This window comes from Echinops telfairi, unplaced genomic scaffold, assembly GCF_000313985.2.
Source record: "Echinops telfairi isolate 266 unplaced genomic scaffold, ASM31398v2 ScPeMD7_2;HRSCAF=8, whole genome shotgun sequence".
NCBI lineage: Eukaryota > Metazoa > Chordata > Mammalia > Afrosoricida > Tenrecidae > Echinops > Echinops telfairi.
Window position 1 is genome coordinate 15,300,055 of NW_022103898.1, and position 26,249 is coordinate 15,326,303.

A 26,249-nucleotide genomic window follows, 5' to 3' on the forward strand; every position below is an offset into this window, starting at 1 on the left:
CTCTGGCCCTGCCTGGAACCCGGCACATGCTGCCCCTGTCTGGACAGACCCAGGGTGCCCGGGCCTCTACTTACTGCTCTGGGCCTGCCTGGAACCCGGCACATGCTGCCCCCGTCTGGACAGACCCAGGGCGCCTGGGCCCCTGCTTACCGCTCCTGTGCTCTGCTGCCGGGCGTCCAGGGCTCCAGCCAGGCCATCTGTGGCTTGCGGGGCCTCATATTTGACCCTGAAACACAAGAGCAGCCACACTATTCGATGCCAACATGTGGAGGTGAGCACACCGGGGGCTGTGAGGAGGGGGCAGGGTGATGGCAGGGGACAAGCTGGACCCACAGCCTGGCAGCAGGACCCAGGCCACGGCCTCTCCTCACTGCCCAGCCAGGGACGGAAGCAGTGCTCTTCCTGTGCAGGGGAGACATCTCCCACCTGCAGATGGGCCTAGGCCCAAAGCTGGGGAGCCCCAGCCCCAGCGCCCCCATGACTACAACTGGAGTGGACCAAGCCCCAGGGAGTGAGAAATGGCTCCAGTGACCCGGGCTCCGGGCCACACTCCCTGTGTCAGAGCTGGGTCTGTACAAGGTTGCCTTTAAGTGGAGCACATGCCGGCAGATGGCTGGATTGGCTGAGAGCATGTGGGGCGCCGGTGGCCCTCACCCACCCGTCGCAGCTGCATGATGCTGGATGGCAGGCCAGCTTTTCAGATGACGGCTGGTGGTTTTGAACTGTAGACCTTGTGGTGAGCAGCCCAATGCGTAACCATGAGGACACCAGGGCTCATGCTCCCTCTGACAGGTGCTGTGTGGCCCTGCCACCGTTCCAGCACCATGCTCACCCCTGCCCCTGAGCCTCCGCACAGACCGCCCCCCTCCCTTCCTGCGTGCAGGCAGCACTGCAGAGAGACGCCTGCTCGCCAGGCCCTCTCCGTTGAGGCCTTAGGTCCCAGGGAGCCCCCTTGCAGCCTGTGCCTCCGTCCACCCGGGGCCCAGCACAACTGCTTGCTTGGCTCTCAGGACTGGGCTGTGGGCCCCATGCTTCCTTCTGTGCAGCAGGCACGGCAGGACACTTAGCTTCATGACAAGCAGCCACGGGGGCTGGGCCCAGGGCCCAGGTTAGGATGCAGCCCACAACTCAGGGCTGGCTCTGGGCAGGGGCAGGAGTTGCAGAAAGCTAGGTGGCCCAATTGATGTGTGTATGGATTGTGATAAGAGTCGTATGAGCCCCTAATAAAACGATTAAAAAAAACAAATAAAGCGACTTTAAAGACCTCTCAGGTTAGTAAGGTCAAAAAAGCTGGAGGGGGGGCGGGGAGGGAGGGGGAAAAATGAGGAGCTAATATCAAGGGCTCAAGTAGAAAGAAAATGTTTTGAGAATGATGATGGCAACAAATGTACAAATGTGCTTGACACAATAGATGCATGTATGGATTGTGGTAAGAGTTGTACGAGGCCCCAATAAAATGATTAAAAAAAAAAAAGAAGAAAGCTGGGTGGCCTTGGCAGGTCCATGTGCCTACACAGGGCAGGCGGTGAGGAGGGGCTCTCGGGAGGGAGGCCCTTGGTGGTGTCCTCAGACGGAGTCAGAGCAAAGGGTGACACACACCCCGGGGAAGCCTGAGGGGAGCCAGCCCCGGCAGGCTGGGCCCCGTGCCAGCTGCGGGAGGTGGAGACGGGCCGCAGAGGGACTAGAGTCCAGCTCTGTGCTCGGAAGGCAGGCCAGAGGGCAGCAGGGATGGCCTGGGGAGTTACAAGTGGGGGCAGAACAAGAACGGAAGGCCTAGTAGGCCCGGAAGCTTATCATGCCCTGGGGAATTGGCATGTGGTGGAGAGAGGGGGTGGGCTTGAGACAGATTGGGAGCCAGGCAGCCCTGGGCTTCCAACCCAGAGCTGCCTCAGTTTCCTCCTGTGCCCTGACAACATGACGTCGAGTTATATGTGTGTGCGACATGGCTGGTCATGAGTGGTGGGCCACCCCCCTCCCCTTCCCACTGGCCATGGGAGCAGAAGATCCTGGAGGACCGACTTGGGGGACAGGAACCGGCCATCTCCAAGGCTCTGTGCTGTGCCTCAGTTGGCCCGTGCCCCGCACCCTGCAGGGCCAGGCAGGGCGGCCACTCACTCTTTCCGCTGGTCGGCCAGAGAGCTGCCCCGAGTCAGTGCAAACATGTCGAACTCGTCCTCCAGGCGGCCTGAGGTGTTCAGAGATTGCAGGCCGCTCCGCACGCTACTGGAGCCCAGGTCTGCAGGGACAGGGAGGGCCACATGGAGGACACGCCGTTTGTGCTGGCAGACAGGGCTGCTCCCTGCAGGACCCAGGGCCTGGCACTTGGTGTGGAGACAGAGCCAAGTGGGACCTGAGCAGGGGGTGGGGGAAGCCACCCGCAGGTGGTGGGCTCTGGGCAAGTCTCATCCTCTCTCTAGCTCCAGTGTGTTCCTTCCCAAGGATGCCGTGTGTGCCAGCCTTAACTGGGCTCCACACACAGGCTTTCCAGGGTGGCCTCGCAGACATGGGGCCAGGCCTCCTCTCCAAGGGTGGACTTGAACCTCCAGCCTCTCTCTGAACAGCCGAACATGGAACTGACGGCACAGCCAGGGCTCCAGATGGGCGGTCAGCCGTTAAGACAATATGAAAAATCGTGTTTAGTGATTCAAATCTGTGATCTCCATTCTCTCCTGGAGCTTGGCAGGAAAGCAGGCCATCGCTGCCGTGACAGATGAGCTGGGGACGCACCCACTGACTGGCAGTGTCCTGGGGCCTGGCCAGCTCTCCTCACTCCTCGTCCACCAGTCTAAGCAGTCTGCACCACCGCCTGCGAGATGCTCTGGGCCTCCCTGTGCTGCAGAGCAGGGGGCGTGCATGCATGCAGGGGCCGGAAGGGACTTGCCCAAAGGCACCCAGGGGACCAGACCAGGAGCAGGCCTCCTGGCGAGGCTGTGGGCACTGGGGCTGGAAGTGGGGGGGCATGGAGGGTTCATGGGCAACCAACCCGGCAGCGAGATTCGGCCTGGCACTCCAGTGAGGTACAGTTTGGGCCACCTTTTTGCTATTGGGGTTCCAGCTCCAGTTGTGTACATTAACCCCCCCCCCCACACACACACACACACTTACTCATTCCTGCCAGCTGGGATGAGAGGTGGCTGGGGGCTGCTGGGCCCGGACCCATGTCGATCAGATCTGCGGCCTGCTCGGCCTCACTGGGGCCCTGAAAGAGAATGAGACATCATGTCCCTCAACCCTGTGGCCTGCAGCCCTACTCCTGCCCGCAAGCTGTGGGTCGGCCTGCCTCGCTTTCTAGTTCTCGGGACCTGGGGGAGGTCGGAAAGGGCCCTGGGCATCAGCTGGTGCACAGGCTTACTGAGCAGGACAGTGGCATCAAGTGTGAGCAGGGATCCTGGGTAAGTAACCAAGCCCCAGGGCACAGCAGGACCTAGTCACCGGGTGGGAGGGGCCTTGTTACCTTGGCGGCCTGTCCTGTCCGGAACCGCTCGAACCTGGAGACAGAGAAGACCTGCTTCAGAACTCTCACCCACAGCCTGGGTCTCAAACCGAACCGGGCTGCAGGTGAGCGGCAGAGCCCTGGACAGCGCCCTGAGTCCAGCAAGGCACCTCCACCTTGAGTGCAGGCGTGTCCCTGCAACACGCCCCTCAGCAGAGACCAGCCAGGAAAAGGGCTCCGGGCACACAGTGGAGGGTGGGGTGACCCTTTCAGTTACAGACGCGCACGAGAGTGGGAGGTGAGCAGGGCTCTGCGTGGTCTGAGGCAGAAGCCCCTCTTGCCCTCTTCCCTGTCCCATGGGGGTCACTGAGGCACCATCAGTCGATGGCCGTGAGCTTGGCTTGTGGCTTCACTAGCCCACAGACAGGCCGAGGGGAGCTGAGCTGATGGGGACAAGGGCTGCTGGGCCCAACCCTGCCACTTGGTGCGGCCTTGGGCAGATGGCCTCACCCGGAAGTCCAGGTGCCTCGTGAGAGGGGGGCAGGGCCAAGCCTGCCTCCAGTGGCTGAGGGGATCAGGGTCGAGACCCTGGGATAAGGGGAAGTCCCACTGAGTCGGGGGAGGGGCACAGCTACCTCTGTGCCCAAGGTGGCCGGGAGGTGGGCACCCTGGGACTCAGAGCAGGAGGAGCCGGGCACCGTGGCTGCAGTGCACCACCGTCCCAGTGGACGGGAAGGGCTCTGGGCTTGGCGCCCCAGACCACTGGGACTAGGCCCCACCCGGCCCTGCCTGCCAGCTGCTCGGCAGCCCGACACGTCCCACTTAGAGCGAGATGCAGTGCTCACGCACTCCTCACGGGACCTCTCTCGCCCCTGCACAGACGAGGTCCTCGGTGGGACTGGCATCAGGGGCTGGTGAAACCAAGCTTCCCAGGGAGCTAGGCCGGCACCTCTCTCAGGAAGTGGCCTGTGTCCCTGGGCGGAGCCGACACTTGGGGGAGGGAGGGCCCCCCACCGTTCGTGGCGCAGGAACACGTTGTTGAGGTTGTCGTTGACCAGGAGCAGCTCCTCGGTCAGCTGCTCGTGGGCGATGCGGGGGATGAGGTCCAGGACCCGCTGCTGCATGGCCCGGCACGTCCGGTTGAGCTCCTGCCCAGGGAAGGGAGACAGGTGGTCACCCACCAGCCCGAGAGGGGTCACTTCCACAGGATGGGGCTCTAGGCCTTGGAGGAAGGAGGGGGTTCCTAATGGGGCTTCAGGGGCCTGGAGTCTCACTTCTGACGTGTTCTGTACTGACATCTACGGCACTGGGCACAGCCTGCCAACCCATTCTGCGGCGGAACCTGGCTCTGTGCAGCCTTCTGGAGAGTTCTGAGGAGATGCAGGCGGGAGGTTCCAGGGGACACAGCGCAGCCTCTCCTCTGGGCATGCTAGGCCACAGTGCTGGGGTGAAATCCAGATGACACTCACTACCAACTTCAACCTGGTTTTGAATTTCTGCCTCAACAGCACTACCGATGAACTCTTTAAAACAACAACAACAACCCTTTCATCCTGAGGCTCCCTGGTGGTGCAGTGGTTACACGATGGGCTGCAATCTACTTCCACACACAGTTACAGACTTGGAAACCCGAGTCAGCAATGCCTCGATGGCAGTGAGCATGGTTTTCACCTTGAAGTGATTTCTGGTTTACATCCAAGTTGCACACAGTAGAGAAGGTCCTCTAGGCCCTTGCTGGGGGCTTGGCCCCACCCAAGGAAGGGGACGTTAGTCCGACGTGTGTCAACGCTAAGAAGTGAACATTATACATCAGTCCCCCGGGCTCTCCATTACACACGGTGCAGTTTCTGCTCCAGGACCGAGCCGGACAATCACGGCGACGTCTCTCTCTACTGCAAACTCTCTATGCGACACACCACTCTTGCCAACCCAACGAGAGGCTGCTGTGGGAAACGTGTGCACTGACTCACATCTCAAGAAGGAAACAAGGAAACCCACAGGGCAAGTTCAGAAGGTGCCCAGAGGCACCTCGGGGTCGCTCGTCTGTCAACTGAATGCCAACTGTTCAGACGCAGCCCCGGGAGCTCGACGGGGCAGTCCCACTCTGTCCTACAGGCTTATGAGGGTTGGAACGACACACCGTCACCAACACAGGCTTGGCTTGCTCGTGGTCAAGGGACGTGTCTTTCCTCAGGGAGCTGCCCCCAGGGGACTGGCCGTGGTGTTGAGGTCCAGAGGGATAGTCCTTGGCACAATTGTCTCCAGTCTACTTTTCTCCAGGAGCTGTTAGCCAGGCCAGGAGAAGCTCAACCTTTGTCCAGGCCTTCTGGACTCTGCCACCCTCCCCACTGCCAGGGCCAGGCCACCTGCCAGGAGCTCCTCACAGTGAGTGCGGGTGGGGCAGCGTGCAGTGACTTCTACCGCCGACGGCCTGCCGACCGGGCACCCTGCAGCCTGGCTTCTTTCCTTGCTAGCCCCTGGCAAGGCAGAGGACTGGCACCTGGAGTCAGGCAGCCTACGCTCAAATCCCAGCTCTGTGAGTCTGGGCACATTACTGTCTTCCTGTCTGCCTCAGTTTCCTGATCTGATAAATGGGGATCATGAAAGTACTGTCCTCATGGGGGAAGGGGAAGTGGTGAGGATTAACAAGGGAATGTGCGCCCAAAGGTTGGTGGTTCAGACCCACAGATGCTCCGTGGGAGAGAGAGAAGGCGGTCTGGTCTGCTGCCGTAAAGCTACAGCCTGGGAAACCCTATGGGCAGTCTGCTCTGTGCTGTGCGCTGCTGTGGGTCTGGTTTGTGCTACATCAGAGCCTGCCACCAGGGAAGTGCCCCACGTCTGGGAGCTGTCACTGAGTGTTCTCTTCTGTGGCCTCGGCTTGAGACCCCCACATCTGACGGCACTGGGGCAACCTGGCTGCTCCCACTCACACATCGGTTCTCACCGAGCTTCCCATCCATGTGCTCATTCACCCCGTAACCCCAAGGCTCCCACCCTGGATGCAAGGGCCCTGGGCAAGCGCACTCACTGTGCCGGCACCTGTACAGTCAGCCCAGGGTCAGAGCCAAGCCCTGCGCTCCAGAAGAGGCGGCCCACTGGCTGCGAGAGGGCCTGCTTGGATAAGCACAGGTGCACTGTGCCCCTCTGTGCCCTGGAAACTCCAACACTGTCGGTACCTCAGGCAGCCCCTCTGTGCCACCTCCACAGGGCAGGCGTCTGTCCCCACACACAGCCCCTGGGCTCCTGTGATCGCACAGCTGGCATGGGGGCCATGGGAGCACCACCAGCAGCTCCCCCCCACCAGCTGCTGCCCCCAAGTCCATGGCTGTCCTCTCCAGGCCGCCTTGCTGCCCGCCAGCCTTGCTCACTGCTGAGCCCTCCTCCGGCGTCTGGCCAGCTGATGCTCACCTTCCAGCTTTTTCTGCTAGCAGCTGCTGAGCCGACTGCCAGGCAGAGGCTCGGCATTTCCATGGAGGCATAAGGGGATTGTGTCCACACCAAAAACCAGCAGAGGAAAGAACTGACTTCCAACCTGATGGAGTCTATCTTGCTTCAACTATCTCCTGCTCTGACCAGGGGGTGAACGCGTGCTGTGCTACGTGTGCATGCTCACCTGCAGCAGCTCCAGATCTGCGGGTCCGGCCTGGGTGGGCACCAGCTCCGTCAGCATCTCTGACATCACCCGCACGTTCCCGCTCACCATCTCCAGCTCACTGCGCAGCTTCCCGATCTGGAAGACACCAGGGCCCGCGGTAAGAGACACCAGTCTGGGCAGGAGCCTGACCCCAGCAGCCCTGGGGTGGGACCTGCTGGGGTCCTTGTAGGGCTGCCTCCTCCCTGGTTGCTGGGCCATAGTCCTGCACGAAGAGGCCTGTGGTGGGCTTGCCCCCCACCCCTCAGAGCTGCTACCAACCGTTACCATCTTCAAACGGGGAGCCTGGCGCAGGGAGAGACCCGAGGAAAACAAGTGGAGGTGAATGAATCACCGAGCCGAGATGCAAGGACTGCGGCGTCTCTCGGGTCCAGAGTGGCAGCTAATGAGGCCTCGGGGGTGGCTTCTCCCAAGGGTCAGGACCAGGCGTGCTGGGCGCTGCTAAGGGAGTGGGAGGCAGGGCAGAGCGACCGGCTGGGAGGCCAGGGGCACACACTGCTGCATTAACAATGAAGGGGGCACCGGGTAGAGGGGCGTGAGGAAGAGAGCTGAGGTAACCAGGTAGCAGGGAGCAGGGGCTCTTCATTCCATGGGATGTCTGGTGGCTGAGATGCAGTAGTTGTCAGGGAAAAGCGTGCGTGGTGACGACCTGCTCATGGTCTTGACAGTGGGGATGGTTCTGAGGAATGGGTGAGGGTTCAGTCTGAGCACGTGTTGGTGACCCTCGGCACTCAGGGCCCTGCTCTTCAAGCTGCTAGGCTGCGGGCACTGGCACACTAAGCACTCAGCAGCCGGCTTAGCCATTTTCTTGCCAGGCCCGGTGATGGGGTCCTGATCTGCTGCAGCAGGTGGTCCACCCAGACTCATGTGTCTGAGGGTCCCTCAGGGGCCTGGGCCACCGTCCTCCAAGCTGCAGGCCCTTTGTGCTCCTCTTGGACTCACCGAGACGCGATTCCCTCTCCTCTGGGGGTCACTGAAATGTTGCCCCTTCTCTTCTCCTGGGGTAACTGGGATGCTGCCCTCCTCTTCCTGGGGCGCCAGGGGTGTTGTTCCTCTCTCCTCTGGGGTAACGGGGATGCTGCCAGGGGTGGGACTGTGTGCTGCCCCGAGTCAGCTCTGGTGTCCCAGGGCTCAGCTTGAGTGTGAAACTGATGGAGGGCCGTGGGACACATGGTCCAAGGGGCGTCAGGGCCAGTCTCTGCGTGGGGAAGCACTGTGTGTAAGCCTCAGGGTTGTTTCTTCCAACAGATGCGGCTGTGAGTCTCCGAGGTGGCTCATTTCCAATGCACACGGTGTAGACAGAACTCTCAAGAGATCAACGTGAACGTTCCCAACACGGATTGGACAGAAGGACCGTTACCGCAAGTCGAGCAGTCAGTAGAGGGTATTTTTGGAGATGCTGGAACAGTTTAAATTATGCTACAGTTAGCTGATTTCAAAATGTGAGTGCCATCTGTGCCCTGATGGCTGTGACAGCAGCAGCCACTTACTTGGTGACCACCTACTAAGTGCAAGCATATGACTTACACCTCTGCTTTCACCCTCACCAGGGTCTGAGCAGGGCAGCATCTCCATCCCAGCTCCTACAGGGCACATGTGCCCACTGTGCCCCACTGCCACCTGCGGAAACTCAGCAGAGGTGCTCCTTCATGGGTGTTCTCGGCAGGTGGCGGTGGCGTGCATGTGTGAGCCCACTGTTGCAGGCACTGTGTCAGTTCACCTCGTCGGGGGCCTTTTCACTGTTACTTTTCCATCCCTCGACATTACCAAGCCTGCTGTCCTTCTCCGGGGACTGCTCTCTCCTGACAACACAGCCGAAACACACGAGATGAAGCCTTGCCAACCTTGGCTTGCGGGACCGTTCTGGCTGCACGTCTGCTCAGACAGCCCTGTGCGCTCGTTTGGCGGTCCATGGGGCTTTCAATGCCCTTCACCAGTACAAGCCAAATGCCACAGGTTCTTTTCTGGTCTTCCTCACTCAGTGCCCCACTTTCACATGCGGGACGTGAATGAGCATCCCACGGCCCAGGGCAGACCCACCCTAGTCCTCAGCGCGACACCCTTGCTCTTCAATACTCTAAAGAGGGCTTGTGCAGCAGCTTTCCCCAGGGCAACGTGCTCTTGATCTCTTGACTGCTGCTTCCAGGAGCGTCGGTTATGGATCCAAGCAAGGCAAAATTCTTGGCCGCTTCGCCCTTCTCTCCCTGTATCACGTGTGACCCACTATTGCGGTTGTGAGGAGTCTGGTCTTCATGGCACGGAGTTGTCGTCCACACGGAAGGCTGCCGTCCTTGATCTTCACCAGGAAGTGCTTCAAGTCCTCCTCACTTTCAGCCAGCAAGGTGTGTCAACTGGATACTGCAGGCTGTTAATAGTCTTCTTCTAATCCTGAGGCTGCATCCTTCATATAATCCAGCTTCTCTGATGCCTTGCTGAGCATACAGATTGAATAAGCATGGTGAGAGGCTACACCCCGACATACACCTCTTTTGACTTTAAATCAAACAGGATGCCCTTTGTTCTGTTCGCACGACTGCCTCTTGATCCATGTACAGGTTCTGCATGAGCTCAATGAAATGTTCTCGCAGTGAGAGTGAGGGGACAATGACTAAACACAAACCCAGTGTATCCACGTCACATGGGACTTCTGGGAGCACAGCAGTGTACGCCCAGACGACTGGACAGAAGGGGACAAGGAGATTTAACTACTCAGCAACAATCTCCTAGCCCAAGGAGCCATCCGAACCTCCATGCACACACGTGCCAGACCACAGCCGAGGGGTTAGCACCCCGGCCTGCTTCCACAAGGTCTGGACCATAGAGTGGCTTTTAGGATTTTTATGCACCTTCAATTATTTTACCCACTCATCAGAAAACTTTCCCATCATACCTGTGACCCTGAGGGAGAGGGTGATTTCATAATTGGTTATGGGGTCTCAAAGCACAGCAGCTTCTCTCCCAGTGGGCCGGGTATGCGAGGCTGCTGGTATGTTTACGTGTCTGCATGTGCAAATAATCCCATACACACTGAGTGTGGGGTCTCATCTCTGAGAAGTTCAGTTTCATCTGTCTCTAAGATAAACCTGTGTCTTTCTTACCAGCAATTCCAGCAGCCAAGCATTCACATTTAGCTGATGTGCTGCGTCTGAAGTTTGTCAAGTGGCTCAGAAGTGCACACTCTCACAGTACACAGGCCACAACTGCCAACCCAAGGGCCAAGTCTACAGTGACTCAGCACCCTGGGTGGCCCTCCTGTCCAGGGGAAAGGAGTGAGGACCATTGAAGACCCAGTTAGGGATTGGATGGAATGATGGACCACGAGAACATTAGTCTGCACAACCCTGAGCCCGGGAGAACTAGATGGTGCTTGTTCATTGCGACCAACTGCTCTGAAAGGGATCACATAAGAAGGCCCTGTGAGACTCCACTCAAGTACTCCCTCAATGCAAGAATACTTGTTCTATTAAACTGGCATTCCATGATGCTCACCTTCCCGACACAATAGCTGAAGACTAATGGATACATAAGCAAATGTGGTGAAGAAAGCTGATGGTGCCCGGCTATCAAAAGATATAGCGTCTTGGGTCTTAAAGGCTTGAAGGTAAACAAGTGGCCATCTAGCTGAGAAGAAACAAAGCCCTCATGGAAGAAGCACATCAGCCTGTGTGACCAGAGGTGTCAATAGGATCAGGTTTCAGGCATCAAAGAACAAACAAAATCATATCCTTGTGAATGAGGGGGAGTGCAGAGTGGGGATCTGTAGGCAACTGGACATCCCCTGACAGAAGGGCTGCCAGGAGGAGATGAGCCAGTCAGGGTGCAGTATAGCAATGATGAAATATACAACTTTCTTCTAGTTCTTAAATGCTTCCTCCCCCCACTATCATGGTCCCAATTCTACCTTACAAATCTGGCTAGACTAGAGGATTTACACTGGTACAGATATGAGCTGAGAACACAGGGAATCCAGGACAGATGAACCCCCACCCCCAATATTAGGAGTAGAGATACCAGGAGGGGAAGGGAAAGGTGGGGTAGAAAGGGGGAACTGATCACAATGATCTACATATAACCCTGTCTCTGGGGGACGGACAACAGAATAGTGGTTGAAGGGAGACATCAGATAGTGTAAGACATGAAAAAATAATTTATAAATTATCAAGGGTTCGTGAGGGAGGGTGGGGAAGGGGAAATGAGTTGCTGATACCAAGGACTCAAGTAGAAAGGCAAATGTTTTGAGAATGATGATGGCAACAAATGTACAAATATACTTGACACAATGGAAGCACGAATGGATTGTGATAAGAGTTGTATGAGCCCCCAACGAAATAATTTAAAAAATTTTTTACAGAAGGCCCTGTGAAGAATAAGAGAACATGCAGAACAAGTCCCAAACTCAAGAAATGACCAGGCTTGCTGGGTAGATCAAGTCTGGTGGACCCCTTGAGACTACGGTCTTTAGTCACCCTCCTGGGCCTGGAAATGAACTCATGTTCAATTGTATGCCCAACAGAGGCAGGTCTAGGAAGGGCGCAGCAGCACCAGCAAAGTCTGCACTCCTCAGTCCACCGTGTGAGATCCCAGGGCCACACCGACCCAGGGACAGAGCTCAGCAGGGTAAGGGAAGGAGGGGGATGGAAACAGCACGCACAGGAGGAAGTGGGATCGATGACATGAAACAAAATGCTATATATACATATTCTTCACAAAAGGAGGAATTTGTTGAATGGACATCGATCTGTTCTGCGCATAGCTACAGAATGCCTGCGCAGCTGGCGAGCAGGGCTCTTGGCTGTGAGCAGCCCGGCACTCTCCTTGCAGCTCATGGACTCCCCCAGCGTCTGGAGGAAGACGCTGAGGCAAGAGACTGTGCAGGTCACCCTGCCACCAAGTCCAGGGGGGCCCTTCCATGCTAGTCAGCTCGACCTGGGGAAGCCCAAGCCCACCCACCAGCCAGTCTCAGAGCTCCTTTGGGCTTTGTAGTACAGAAGCACCCTAGGGCGATGCCAGGGTGGGGTTTCCTGTCTTTGCCCAGCACCTCTGTTAAGGGAAATCTCTGGTGGCTAAGGGAGCAAACCATAGGGGTAGAGCCCAGCTGCTCGTGGGGAGGGGCCTGCTGTGCTGGGGGCACCATCCAGCGGTCTGAAACCCCCCACCCCCACTCCTTCCGATGGGGCACAGGTAGCATCAGACCTGCACTTGAATCCCAGAGGTTTCTGATGGATTGTGAGTCTGGGCAGGTTAGCACAGCTCTCTCATCTCCAACACGGGGGTGGGGACTGGCACAGCCTGTGGGCTGCAGTGAGAACTGAGCGCAGGCTCCACTGGTTGCCACCTCTGTACTCAGGTGGACCCTCTGAGGGTGTGGACATGGGCCCAGGCCCCATTGTGGCCAGCTGCTTACCTGCTCAGAAGTTGGTGTGAGAGGCGCGTCGCCAGGGTGTGCGGCCGGTGTGGGTGGCGGGGCGGTGTGCTGGTTGGCATCCACTTGTTGACTGGGGTCAGAAGCCACAGAATTCTGTCCTGAAGGGGTCTCCGAGTTGAACACAGTCTAGAGGACAAAAACCAGGATCAACGAGGACTCCTGGGGAAGAAGCGGCCCCAGGGACTCCAAGGATAACAGGAAGTAACTACAGCAAGCCCCCTGGGGGACAAGGCCTGCCTCCTCTACCCACTGCTCGCTCAGGTTGTGCCCAGGGCAGACTCTCCTCACCCTCTGGGGTGTATGGATGGGTGACAGCATGTCCAGGTCGGTCATGGGGAACTCCAGGCCTTTCCTCCGCAGGTCCTCGTAGACGGCGACGACACCTGTCAAATCGGGCGAGCTGCGGAACGCGTCAGCCCAGGACTGAGAGGGGGACAGGGGACATGGCAGTAACCACCGCTCACTGTCCCCCCACACTCCCCAGCAGCCATGGCGGGCAGGCACCCTCGCACTAAGAAGCCCCTGTGCCCATGGCACTCACCTGGATGAGGTTGAGCACCTTGTCGTGCACGATGGTGGGGGGGTTGTTCTTGGGCAGGATGGTCCTCACCAGCACCCCCTCCACGAAATCCTGACTGGCCACCAGCACATGGAAGCGGTGCCCGCAGTTCTTGACGCAGGTTTCCAGGACCTGAGGGATGTGGGGTGTCACCAGGCCACCCTCACCTCAGGCCCTATCTACACAGTTCTCCCACATCCCTCAGGGGAGGCCGGGCAGAGGCCGGGGGCTTCCCTCCTGAAGGGGAAACACAGCGGGGGCTTATGTGCGGGGGTCCGTCACATGGACAGGAGGTGAGGGGCCAGCTGGAGGGCACTGGCTGACAGGACTCAGTCCTGGGCTGAGCCTGGTCTGGAGGGGAGGCGCGCCTGCATGTGGACAGCAAGAAGCTGGCCTTTCACTCGGCCTCTGACCAGGCTGTGGGGGGAAGCACCCGCCTCCCTCCTGCTTCCCTGCACAGCAGCCCTGGCTGCCGCTGAACCCGAGTCACAGCACTTGACACACATTGGTCTCCTCCCACCCCCGACCCAGGCAAGCCCCTCCGGCAGTTGGGGTCCTGTGGGCGGGCAGTGCAGCGAGGTGAGGGCTACCCTCGTCCTCGTCCCAGCCCCCGGGTTTGGTCACGCTCACTTTTCAGGGCACCAGGGTGCCACGTAGCCCTAGCCCCGACTAGGCTTCTGTTCCACCAGCTTTGGAGTCCTCTGCCAAGGCCCTCATGCAGTGGGCCTGTATGCCTGAGGTGGGAGAACCTTCCAGAAGACCGCTCTTGTCAGCATGCTGTACTGTGCTCAGCCCAGGTGTGGATGAGGAGCCCAGGGCAGCCTGGGGAGGCCACCTGCACAGACCACTGGGTGCCACCGTGGGACAGACTGATGGGAGGCCAGGGGCCCGGACACTCACCGTGAGAGCCAGCATCACCTCGTGGAAGTTCTTATTCCCCACAATCCTCTTCTTCACTGCCCGGAAGGCATCTTTGGGGCTGGGAAGAAGGGCAAGGGCAGGACAGCTGAGGCCGGAGCTCCCAGATGCAGCCGGCCTACATCTGGGCTCGGCAGCAGCGTAGGCTCAGCCTCTCTCTGCCAGGAGAAGGCCCGAAGGAGGTCAGGACAGCCTAGGTGGCTCTCGGAGCTGCACTCTGAGTCCAGTGTGCCTTGATGGTGAGCACAGAGCTCGCCCACAGGAACGGGTGTTGGGCTGGCCAGAGCTTCTCATGCCCAGTGAAACCTGAGGACCGGCCGGCTCCCCTCTGTGCTCCCAGAGCTGCCCAGCACTACCACGTGCCTGCCACCTTCAAGATGGCAACAGGCCTGCCAGGCACCAGGCTCGGGGCACAGTGAACAGGACTCACAGCGCGAAGGCAGATGGTGAGGCTTCTGGGCATGAGCCCTGCACGGAGCGGAGTACTGACGACCTCCTGGGCTGGGGGTCGGTCGGGACTGCGGCCTACCAAGGGGAGCACCCCAGGGCTGTGAGAGTCATCGCCAAATGCCCAGGGAGGGTTGTCCTGCGGGGAGGCTGGCTTCCGTTGCAGATGTGGCCTTGGCCCGTGGGCCACGGCAGCTCTCTAAAGGGCCTGGCTTCCACTTCCCAGGGCGTGGCCCAGAGGAAGAGGCCTCAGGAATGGACCGGAAGTGGCACATGCCTAGCAGGAGTCAGTCCTGCCCCAGGAGCAGAGCAGGTGTGGCCACAGGCCCTGGGGAGGAGATGACGAACGCAGAGTCATGGCTGCGTCCCTGCAGCTGGTCCAACACCTGGGGCTGAGCAGGCCCTCAGGTACAGCAACCAATTCAAGGACCCTGGGGCCAGGACTGGGCAGCAGCAATACTCGGCTGACCCACCCTGTCTACAAAGGTTTCCGAGATGCACACCTTGACGGGAGCACACAGCCTCGGCTCTGTGGAGCGTGGAGCGGCTGGTGAGTTTGAACCTCTGACCTTGAGCTTGGCAGCCCAGCAGGGCTCCTTCTCATGTTCTGGTTTGGTCTCCTGGGGCTCCCACCCCTTCCAGGTCCTCCCCTACTCTCCTCACTCCTGGTGCAGGCCCGAGTGCGCCCGAACCAGCTCCTGGGCTGGCCCACGAGGTTACCTGGTAGCCCTTGAACTCTGACCCAGCTGCCCACAGCCAACCCCACTTTGGGCTGGGGCACATACCCACAGTTCCCTGCCTGCTTCGGGCTCTCCCTGGCTGGAAGGATCCCTTCAGGACAGCACGATGACCTTGGTGAGAAGGGAGAGAAGAGCCATCCTTCCCAAGTACTGCTGGGAATTTACCACGCAGAGGCCTCACCTGTCTGCAGCCCCTCACAGCCCGCCCTGTGGCTTTCCTGGGGCAGCCCCCTTTCTCTAGGTGTAGCTAAGCTCTGTCTTTGAGGAGGATAGGATAAAGGCCTACAGTGGCTGGGGGCCTTGCCCGGCGTCACCCAACCAGTAGGCGCTGGCTGGTCAGAGGTTAGGAGCCAGGCTCAGACTCCTGCCTGATGCCATGGACTGAGATGGGGCTCAGTACAGGAGAGGGCAGGAAAGGCTCAGCCAAGGCTCACTCTCACCAGGGACCAGGTTCACTTCACTTTCACTGTCCCCACCCCCCGGGACCCCCGCCCTGCTGATTTCCAGCAGGAAACGAGTCTGCCTGCGCACACAAGCGCATGGCTGGGAGTCCTGGCACCTGACAGGCAGCTCCCTGTGCTGAAAAGCTGTTGCTGAGTCCATGCACATGCTCGAGGCCTTGACTCTGAACTTGACACCTCTGGGTCTCTCGAAAGTCAGTGAGGACTGGGCGTGACCATGACTCTCAATAGCCTCCTTCCTGGCCCCACAAAGAGAGAGAGAGCCTGGGGTGGGGCTGAGGAAGGGACCTTACAAAGTTGTCAGGAAACCGGGCTACAATCAAACTTAAGACCAGGACCCCCTCCTGCCCCTCCCAGAACCCAGTGGCAGGCGCGGCCATCCTGCCCCCCACACACCCTCCTCGTGGTGAGCAAGGCCTCACCCTTCCTCGGTCTCGTTGATGATGTCACAGATCTCCATGTTGAGTGCCCAGTCCTCGCTCTGCAGGGAGCCATCTGTTGCTTTCTCTGTGGAAGAGAGACCACAGTCACGTGGGGCATGGCCGGAGGCCCCCAATACTGCGCGTGTGTGGAGGGGTGGGGTGGGGGCAAAGGTTGTGCAAGGCGGGAAGAGACGGGAGAGGAGGAAGTCGGACGGGAAAGGAACCTGGTCAGGTTGCCTGAGACGATGAGCAGGGAGGGCTACAGGGCTTGTGTGGGGCAGACCACACCGAGACGTGAGGCCCAGCTTTCTGAAAGGGCCACTGTGCTCACGGGATGAGGGCACTACCCACCTCCGCCCATGCTGCCGGCTCCCTCTGTCGCCACTGATCTGCTCTCTGGGAAGTGTCCTTCTGGACAATCAGCCAGGCCGCCTGCCTGCTCCGCCCAGAACGCAGGGTCACTGGCTCCCAGCAGCTCCCCAGCCGGATCCCCTCCAGCACCTCCCTTCTCTGGGAGTGTGTCAAGGGTTGAAAGGGTTGTAGGTAGTTTGGGGAAGGCAGGCAGGTGGGTAGAGGGGACGTGAGCCTCCACAGCAGAGGCCATGTGTGCGAGTGTGTGATCCCGCACAAGGAAGGCACCTGGGAGTGATGGGGTACAGCCCTGAGCAGGAGGCACATTCTTTAGCCCCCAGGCCAGCAGCATCCAGGGCAGAGTCGGTCAGAGAAGGAAGGGGAAGAGGTGCAGCCAGGACAGGGCCAGGGCAAGGAGGCAGAGGCAGAGAGGGAACAGGTGGGGCCGGCTGTCTGCCCCACTGGCGGAGGCGGAGCTCAGAGCTCAGAGCTTCCCCAGGAAGCTGTGCCGGGGCGCAGGTGTGATGAGTGAAGGGAGACAGTAAGCCCTTGGGATCTGCGATGTTTGTGTTTGTTTTTAATCACAGCACTAACTGGGCTGGCTATTTTCAGAAGCTGAGTGCATTGGAGAAAGAGAAATGCAGACAATGGTTACAGGTCACCACAGCCTCCCCTGTGGGAGTGGCTGCCGGGTCCCCTCAAAGGCTCCTGGGAGCAACCTTCTTCCACCCTGCAGACCCTGAGGGCGAGAGTTGGCAACCGTCTGTCTGGGGCTGGCAGCGGAGGGTTTGGAATCGAGGGCAGCTGACTGTTTAGTTGTCTGTCCCCTGCTTGTTTGGAATCGAGGGCAGCTGACTGTTTAGTTGTCTGTCCCCTGCTTGTGGGGTCTGAGGCATAGCCCTCCAAACGTCCTCTCCGCCCCAACCCCCTCCACCCCGCTTCCACACAGGCTCAGATAAGCTGCCTGGCATGCTGGCAGGAACCTTGGGTTTGGGCATTGGTCGGGCTGGCCTCACCCTCACTCAGGACCCCTGGGCAAGGATCTGCGTCTCCAGAGGCCTAGTTTTCTTATCTGCAGGGCCACCCGTGGCCGCACAGGTGGGGACAGACCGCCTTCAGGGGCAGGGTGGGTGATGGACAGCTGTCAGGTACAGTGCTGTGAGCTGGGCCACAGGAAGGAAGGAAGGAGTGGCCCCCAGAGACAGGCAGCTGGTCCTGGCCCACCTTCTCCAGGTGGGACCCCAGCCCTTTGTCACAGAGCAGCTCTGTGCCCTGGCCAGTCCGTTCCCAGACTGCTCGCTGCTTTGAGGGGGCCAGGTCTGTGGTGACTCCGGATAAAGTGGGCAACACTGACCCCCGGCTTCCCGGGTCTGCCTTCCAGGCAGCAGCCTGGAGCTCTCTCCCCCTGGGCGTTCAAGGCCAAGTTCCGTGGATCCAGCTGTGGACGTGACGCCACCACTACTCTGACAGCCTGATGCGGGCCGGCCCGCGTCTCCCTGCCTCCCCCAGCCACCAGCACCCTGGGCTGCCTCTCTTCTCACACAATCCAGTCCACATCCTTCTCTGTCTGAAAGTCATGCCTGGTCCTCTGTTGCGTGAAGTCCGAAAGTCTGGATGCCTCATGGCTGGCCTCTGTCCTTGCCCTTGAGAGCCTCTGCCTTCTGTCTGAAACACTTCCCCCCTCACATTCATTACAAGTGATATCACACCCGCACGCTTACTGAGGACTAAGCCTTCTCCAGCTCAGCTATGCTCACCAACCACCCACGCCAGAGACCCTGGATAGGCTGAGGCCCAGAGCAGTCAGCCAGGTGCCCAGAGCCACACAGCTCACATTCAAGTCCAAAGGCGCCTATGCCTGTACTTTAAGGAACATTATTAAAGAAATACACATTTCTGAATTCAATGTTGCCACGTGTACATTAATGACGTTGCTTACACTCACCGTGTTGCACAACATCTCCAATCGGTGTTGCCCACATCCCAAAGAATCCATTGCTACTTAGGCAATGACTGCCCTGCCCCTCCTGGGCCTGGTAACCACTGTTCACTGGGCTCCATGCATGTGTCTGACCTAGCTATTTCACATGAGTGACGTCACCCAGGACCTGTCCCCAGGGTCTTATCACCTTAACCACTCTGGTCTGTGTCTTGCAGACGGCAGACTGGGCCCTGGGAGACATCAGTGCGCGCAGCCAATGAGGTCCTGCCCTCGAGCAGCTGACAGCGCAGTGGGAGGGAGGCCACAGCTGACCTGCCCCAAGCAGAAGTGAGTGCAAGATTGGAAAACCAGGGGCTGAGGCAGCACCACAGGGGCAAGGTTTAGGCCTGCTGTTATGAGCTGAGATGGCACTCCAGTGTCTGCTGTAACCTCGCTGAGGGACAAGGAGAAGAGGACCATCGGGAAGTGTCCTCAGGACCCACAAGCCCCTCAGCGGGGGTGAAGTAACTGGCAGACAGGGAGGAAGTGAGTTGAGATGTCAAGCCAGGCCCTCCACTGACCTCTGGCCCTGAAGGGTGCCTTTACTGCCTGGGGTGGACTCCCTTCTGCTCCCCACTGGAACAGCCCTGGTGCCACATTGGGCCTCTACTCAAGTACTCCCACAATGCAAGAATGCTTTGTTCTTATAACCCGGCATTTTGTGATGCTCACTTTCCCTGACATGACCACTGAAGACAAATGGGTACATAAGCAAACATGGTGAAGAAATCTGACAGTGCCTGGCTACCAAAAGATATAGCATCTGAGGTCTTAAAGTCTTGAAGACAAACAAGCAGCCATCTAGCTGAGAAGCAACAAAGCCCATATGGAAGAAGCACACCAGCTTGTGTGATCATGGGGGTCAATGGGATCAGGTATCAGACATCAAAGACCCAGACCCAACAAAATCATATCAGTGTGAATGAGGGGAAGTGTAGAGTGGAGACCCAAAGCCCATCTGTGTGGGCTGCTGTGGCAGTTACATAATCTGTCAATTTTCAAAGGGGTGGAGTCTAGCCTGTCAATCAGATCACAGCCAATGAGGCCTCGGTGTGGTCATGGCCTTCTCCTGAGGATTCTGGGAACTCCTGTCTTCCTCCCTGGAGGTGGGACACACTCTGTTTCATCTTCCTGCTGACAAGCCACATGGAGCTACACTGATGGAGCCCAAGCCCTGGAGCTGGAGGAATCACATGGAGACCCACAAGACTTTCCACCCACTGCCCCGTGACCTTCCACTGCATGTACTGTGTGAGTCTGAAGAGGAATTTATGGACTGGCATTGGACTTGATCTGGACTGTTATCAGGCTTATGGACTTGATCTGGACTGTTTTCGTAATAGACAATTATTCTTTGACATAAAGTTCTCTTTACACATACACAAGTGTCAATGAATTCGCTTCTCTAGTCTACCTGGACTAACACAGCTGCTAAGCAGAGGCTCCAACTCTGCGGGGTCACCATAAATGTGTGGGCCTGGCGTGGCTGTGACCCACCAGACTAGGGGGTCATTACATGCCTGTGGCGCCTGCTCCCCTTCTCTGCCGAGCACCTACCTGCAGCCCCACCCCCTAGTCATTTCAGGTCAAAATGCCCCAGGACATAACTGAGGTCCAGGGTGCTGTGGGGATGGGACCGAGAGCTGCCAGGGAGCAGGTGCCTTCTGAGTACAGGCGTGGGAGGTGCCGGCTGGCAGGGTGAAGGGCGGCCTGGAGGGGCAACAGCAGTGCTAACAGAACGAGTTCACGGAGTGAAGCCTCAGCACCATGAGGGGCGGACGATGGGGTGAGAGCGCAGAGAGGTGTGAGGGTCACAGGCAGGAAGGCCAGGTGGTGGGCGCTGAGAGCCTGGGTCGGGAGGTCCCCGGGAGAGAGGGGGCACCAGCAGATGAGAAAGAGGCGGTGGCTCTGATGTGAAAGGCCCAGGCGTGCAGGTCTGCTGGGTCGGGGAGGGGATCCAACTCACAGCCTGGGCCAGGGCTCCAGGGGCAGATATGTGGTAGCCTACCCTGCTCTTCCCTGCCAAGAGTGGCAATCCTCCCCCTCTGAGGTGGGGGCCACCGATCCAGTTCCAGTCGAGAAGTAAAGAGATGGCTGCTGGGGTAATGGTGGGGAAGTGGGCTTCCCTTCTGGGGTACACTAGTATGGCCCAGGGAGAAAAAATAGCTTCCTTTCTCCCTTTTAGCCCGAAAGTATGAGAACAGGGCGTCTGGGGCTCAAAAGTCAACATGCCGAAGAAGACAGAGAAGTAAAGATCTTGGGTGTTTGAGCTGGCAATCCAACCTAAAACTCCTGACCTCCAGACTTCTTGTGAGGAACATGACACGCTCGGGGATGGGTGCTTTCAGGGTCTGTTGGCTGGGTTTCCTGTTACTTGCGGCTGAAAGCATCCCGGAATGACACTCCTGAGTTCGGCTGCACTAGCTTTCATAGGCTTCCGGTCACCAGACCACGGAGCTGGAATCCCACTGGGGCGCTTCTCCGCATGAGCCAGCCCAGCTTCCCGCTTCCCTCTACACGCGGTTCAGGGCTTGCGGGCCTCTCCCCGACGCCACCACACTCCTCTGGGCTGGGCTTTCCAGCATGCTGCCTTCTTCCAGAAACTATTCTCTCTGCTCAGATGTCAGGCTGCTCCTTCCACTCACTAAGCCAATAGCATTCGGCATGGGCCCCCTCCCTAAGCTCTCTCTAGTTGTCAAGACAACTGTCGTGTTGAGTTTGGGGGCTGTTGTTTGTTTACGTCTGTCTCCCATTGGCTCTGAGCGCAAGAGCAATGATTGCAGTCTATGAATCGATGACAAATTCTCTATACCCATGGTCCATGGTCAGCATAAAAAAGTGGCTTGGGAGGGGCTGACCGCCTCTGACTTCAAGAAGGGGGGAGGAGACTTCCCAGGGGAGAGACTCGCATCATCAGCATCAGCGGCCAAGGCCGATTCCTCGAGGCTGAGGTGAGACAGGCCTCCACCCTCCTCCCACAGCACACCCTGCTAGCTCTCAGAGTGCACTGTCGAGGCTACACAGAAGCAGACAATAGTCACACTCCAGGGTAGACTAGACACACCCTCCTCCGGCTTTGGAGATGGCTCACTGTCCACTCTGGCAGGATGGCAGAGCTGACCAACCCCTCGTTAGATGTCCAGCTTTTCCCCACTACGATGCCCTCGGATCACCTGTCAGCACCTTCCCTCTCCTCCCCGTACGCAAACCCCGGGCAAAAAGCCATTTGGTGGGAGTTACAAAGACTACAGCTAGAAGTTAGCTATTGTTAGGTGCCATCGAACGGTTCCGATGCAGTGACAACAGCAGGGAACACGGCCCGCCCTGCGCCAGCCTCACAGCTGTGCGAATGTTCGAGCCCCGTGCTGTAGCCATTGTGTGCGTCTACCTCGTTGGGATGTTCTGCTCTGCTCCCCACTGACCTTCTACTTTTCCGGGGACTCATCTCTCCGGAGGGCATATCCAGTCTGGCTAGAAGTCACTCCCTGCCCCACCGTTGGCCTGTGCAGGCTTGCTGGGAGAAGGCTGAGGCCTGGTCACCATGGCAACAAGCCCTGGGAGGCTTCGATCCACTGGCCTCGGTGACCCTGCCGCCATCGCTGATGTGTGAACATGCCAATCTTTCTTCCAACCGACAGTTCTTTGAATCTTAAGAAGTACCTTGTCCCTCACTTTTCCTCTGAGTTCACCTCCGTGGTTCTGAGATCACTCTGCTCTGGACACAACTCCAGAACTCCCACCGTGCTAGCCGACCTGGAAGGGCAGCCGTGGGGCCCACTCCAGACTCGACCTGCCTTTGCTGCGGACGGTGCTTCGAGGCCTGTGGCCTGTGACAAGAGCTGATGCGAATTCATGCCAGCAGGGCCGGTCCTGGGACGGACTCTCCCGGGCTCACAGTCGCTCGCTGTGCTCACTGCCCGTTAGCCAGGAGTCCAGTCACTTGAGTAGCTCCTGGGAAAAGTTTTGCTCTTTGAAAACAGAGCTGGAGGCAGCTCGTTCCTAACCTGCGCGTCCTGCCGCGAGGTGCCAAGCACACAGTGAAGCCAACATGCCAAGTGTCCAGTAAACCAGTTGCTGTAGAGTGGACTCCAGCTCCTGGGGACCCTGGGTGACTCAGAAAAGAACTGTACCCCCAGGGTTTGCAAAGGCTGACCTCTCAGAAGCAATGGCCAGCCCGTGTTTCTGGGCTGACTCTGACTCTGGTTAGCTGCCGAGCACTGTAATCATTTGTTCGACCTATGACTCCGTGCCAAGGAGTAGGGTGCAGTGTGGTAGTTACCTTATATAATCGTTTGTCAACTTGAGAGGATTCAGAGTGAAGGGGTGGAGTCCAGCCTGTCAATCAGGTAATAGCCAATGAGGCCGCTGTGTGGGCGGCCTTGTCCTGAGGATTCTGGGAAATCCAGAACTTCCTCCTTGGAGGTGGGAGACACTTCTCTTTTGACACTCCCTGGAAGACATAGCAGCTGACAAGACAGATGGACCCACCCTGATGCAGAGACCCCTGCCAGTGCTGAGATGGATGCAAAGACTCTCTACTCACTGGCCTGTGATCTTTCACATTTAGCGTCATTTCATGTGTTTCGTGAGAATTCTGGGAAATCTGGTACATCCTCCTTGGAGGTGGATAACACTACTCACTCCCTGGGAGACACTGCAGCGGACATGGACCTATGCTAGTGCCCTGACTGAAGGAACCACTGGAGACCCGTCAACGCTGAGATGCCCACGCCACTGGATCCACAAGACTTCCCATCCACTGGCCTGTGATCTTCCTGCTCTTGGTGCCATTGCATGTGTTCATGAGTCTGAAGAGGACTTTATAGATTGGTATCGGGCATATGGGCTAATATCGGACTTATGGAGATGATCTGGACTGGGATGTTTTCTTTTTTTTTATCATTTTATTAGGGATTCAAACAACTCTTATCACAATCCATACATACATCAATTGTGTAAAACGCATTTGTACATTCATTGCCCTCATCATTTTCAAAACATTTCCTCTCCACTTAAGTCCCCTGACATTAGGTCCTCATTTTCCCCCTCCCTCCCCGCTCCCCCTTCCCTCATGAGCCCTTGATAATTTATAAATTGTTATTTTGTCATATCTTGCCCTGTCCGACGTCTCCCTTCACTCTTTTCTGTTGTCCGTCCCCCAGGGAGAAGGTCACATGTAGTTCCTTGTAATCGGTTCCCTCTTTCCTACCCACTCTCCCTCTACCCTCCCAGTATCACCACTCACACCACTGGTCCTGTAGGGATCATCCGCCCTGGATTCCCTGTATTTCTAGTTCCTATCTGTACCAGTGTACATCCTCTGGTCTAGCCAGACTTGCAAGATAGAATTCGAGTCATGGTAGTGGGAGCGGGGAGGAAATACTTAGGAACTAGAGGAAAGTTGTATTTTTCATCATTGGGATGAAAACGATGGGATGTTTTCTTAATGCACAATTACTCTTTATATAAAGCTCTTTATTATACACGAGTTTCCCTGGATTTGTCTCTCTAGCCTACTCAGACTAACATACGCAGAAATACAGACAGAGCCATTACTGAACAAATCTATTTGGGGAGTAGGAGTCCTGGGCGTGCTGTGTTAGGCGTTGGTTCAAACCCATTGTCTGCTTCACAGGAGAAAGACGAGGCAGTCTTGGAAACCCTGTGTAGGGTGGCTGTGAGTCAGAACTGACTCGATGACAGTGTTTTCTTTCTTATTCTGGAAGGACACTCATGGCTTCAATAGAAGGATGCGCTGGAGACCTCTTCCACTCTAAAGGAAGCTGTGGGAGGGAAGTTCAGAGGCCGGGGCACGACAAATCTCATTTCAAGGCCTGATCTGAGCACTCATTTGCTGTGCAACGCTAGACCAGTTCCTCCACTCCTCTGTGCCTTCGGTCTTCCTCAGCACAGGGACAGGGACAATGAATGCACTGAGGGAGGAGGAAATGAATGAAGCATGATTCAAGCCCGCTGTTCCTACCTAGCACACATAAGCAGGAAACCAAACGTTATCGGCTATAAAAACATCACTCAGAACACGAGCATGCCATTATGTGAAGACTCCCAGTACTCTCATAAAATATATTTTAAAATCACATCCATAAAGAAGCCCAACCCCCATCCAACCAGTAAACTGTCTAGAAGTCTACTTTCCGAATGACCAGTTCTTCCCAGGCCGCGCCCGGAAAGTTCCATGATCGTCAGATGTGCCCTCACTCCAACCCGTGGCAGCCACCCCATGCCATTCTTCAACCACAGGCTGCAAGTGGTTCCAGGGCCACCTGGCCTAACCGAGGTGACACTTCGGCCACTCCCAATGGTAAGGCTGCTACAAGCCCTGTGTCCGGCCCTGGAGAACGTGTTGGTTAGCAGGAGGATCTTGAACATGCACTCCCAACCCGCCCTCGCTGCCACTGAGTCGATGCTGACTCAGAGTGGGCCCACAGGACAGGCTGGGACTGCCCCTGTGGGTTGCTGAGCCTCTCTCTTCATGGGAGTAGAAAGCCCCGTCTTCTTCCAGGGGAGCGGCTGGTGGTTTCCCACTGCTGACCTTGCAGTGAGCATCCCAGTGGGTACCCGCTACATCACCAGATAAGCGTCGGACCATTAACTGCAAGCTCTGTGGTTCAAACCCACCAGCTGTTCTTCAGGAGAAAGATGCGTCGGGAATCCAGGCGAGTGGGAGCAGAGCTGGAAAAGCCAAGGCATGCGCTGGCTGGTTGAAGCCAGCAAGACCTCTCCTCCCATGCCCTCCTGTGTGTGTGTGTGTGTGTGTGTGTGTGTGTGTGTGTGTGTGTGTGTGTGTTTTCCCTTTTACAGAGCTGCCTGCATTTCAGGACAATCTGCTGCCTCCTGTTGCTCTCGGGTACCACTGAGGCAGGTTCGTTGCAAAGCGAGCCCATGTGACAGGTGGACTTGTGCCACTGGGCTTCCTGCCTGTCACTTCAGCTGCAGCAGGCCTTTCTCCCTCGGAGCTGGAGCGGATGGGCCTCAAGACCCACCACTTCTGTCGTTGTCGGAGCACTTCCCGTCCCTGAGGCCCCAGGACCCTTTCCCTTGAGAGTGGTAAGGGTGCTACCGAAACCTGGGGCGGCCAAGGGGCTTACAGAGCACCAGTGCCACAGCTCAAACTGAGCCGCTGTTCCCGCTGTGCGGTCCGTGTTTTAGGGTACAAAAGGGACCCCAAGTCTCCAATATAATTTAAGGAGAAAATTTATTAACAATTAAACAGGACAACTTCCAATACTGCAACTCGAGGCGTGGATTTTTTCTTTCGTCTGTCGGTTTAAGATGCTGAGGATGCTCACTGATTTTGGAGACCCAGGGCTGCAAAGGAAACTGGGGAAAGCCCAGTTGGGGGCAGGTCAGTGCATCACCGTTACAGGTGAGGGGTGCAGACTGGGACTGGGAACGATTGGGACGCACACAGTCCGCTCGCCAGAAGAGCTTGCAAGATTGTTCCAGGCAGGGCCTTCCTAGCCAGGTAGTCAGGGCGTGACTCATGCCTCAGTGGCCTCGGTACAGCCAGGCAAGCCCCTCCCTGGGCCGGCTGGCGGCGGGTGGAGGTGGTAATCCACTTTGCAATGCCCTCGGCCTGAGGCCAAGACTGTTCACATTCATGGTTGGAAGTCAGAAGGGACTCGGTGGAGGCTTCATCCACTGGGGACTCTGCAAAGGATTTTGGACTTTCACTCTCATCTACAGCCTTCAGCCTGCCCAGGGGAGCACTCCAGGGCTGTGAATGTAAGCTCTCATTCGGGCTGAAAGTCTGGCCTCGGCTTTTGCCCTCTGGGTCCTTCTTCCTGCCGCCTGTCAGGAGCAGAAACAGCCTCTCCTGGTCTTGCCCAGCGGCCTGGC

General features: G+C 57.7%; 1 protein-coding gene across 4 annotated transcripts in view; it reads right to left on the reverse strand.

The window, feature by feature from the left end:
* Positions 1 to 26,249, reverse strand: part of TOM1 (target of myb1 membrane trafficking protein) — a 39,257-nt gene that overhangs the window by 4,530 nt on the left and 8,478 nt on the right. For all 4 annotated transcript variants that reach the window (XM_045289530.1, XM_004700318.4, XM_045289524.1 and 1 more), the window contains exons 2-12: positions 16,058 to 16,142; positions 13,970 to 14,048; positions 13,052 to 13,201; positions 12,799 to 12,933; positions 12,490 to 12,636; positions 7,047 to 7,163; positions 4,448 to 4,581; positions 3,455 to 3,488; positions 3,106 to 3,199; positions 2,116 to 2,236; positions 151 to 226 (exon numbers count right to left, since the gene is read on the reverse strand). In XM_045289530.1, the coding sequence (XP_045145465.1) occupies positions 151 to 226; positions 2,116 to 2,236; positions 3,106 to 3,199; positions 3,455 to 3,488; positions 4,448 to 4,581; positions 7,047 to 7,163; positions 12,490 to 12,636; positions 12,799 to 12,933; positions 13,052 to 13,201; positions 13,970 to 14,048; positions 16,058 to 16,142 (1,172 nt within the window). The remainder of the gene's footprint in view (positions 1 to 150; positions 227 to 2,115; positions 2,237 to 3,105; positions 3,200 to 3,454; positions 3,489 to 4,447; positions 4,582 to 7,046; positions 7,164 to 12,489; positions 12,637 to 12,798; positions 12,934 to 13,051; positions 13,202 to 13,969; positions 14,049 to 16,057; positions 16,143 to 26,249) is intronic.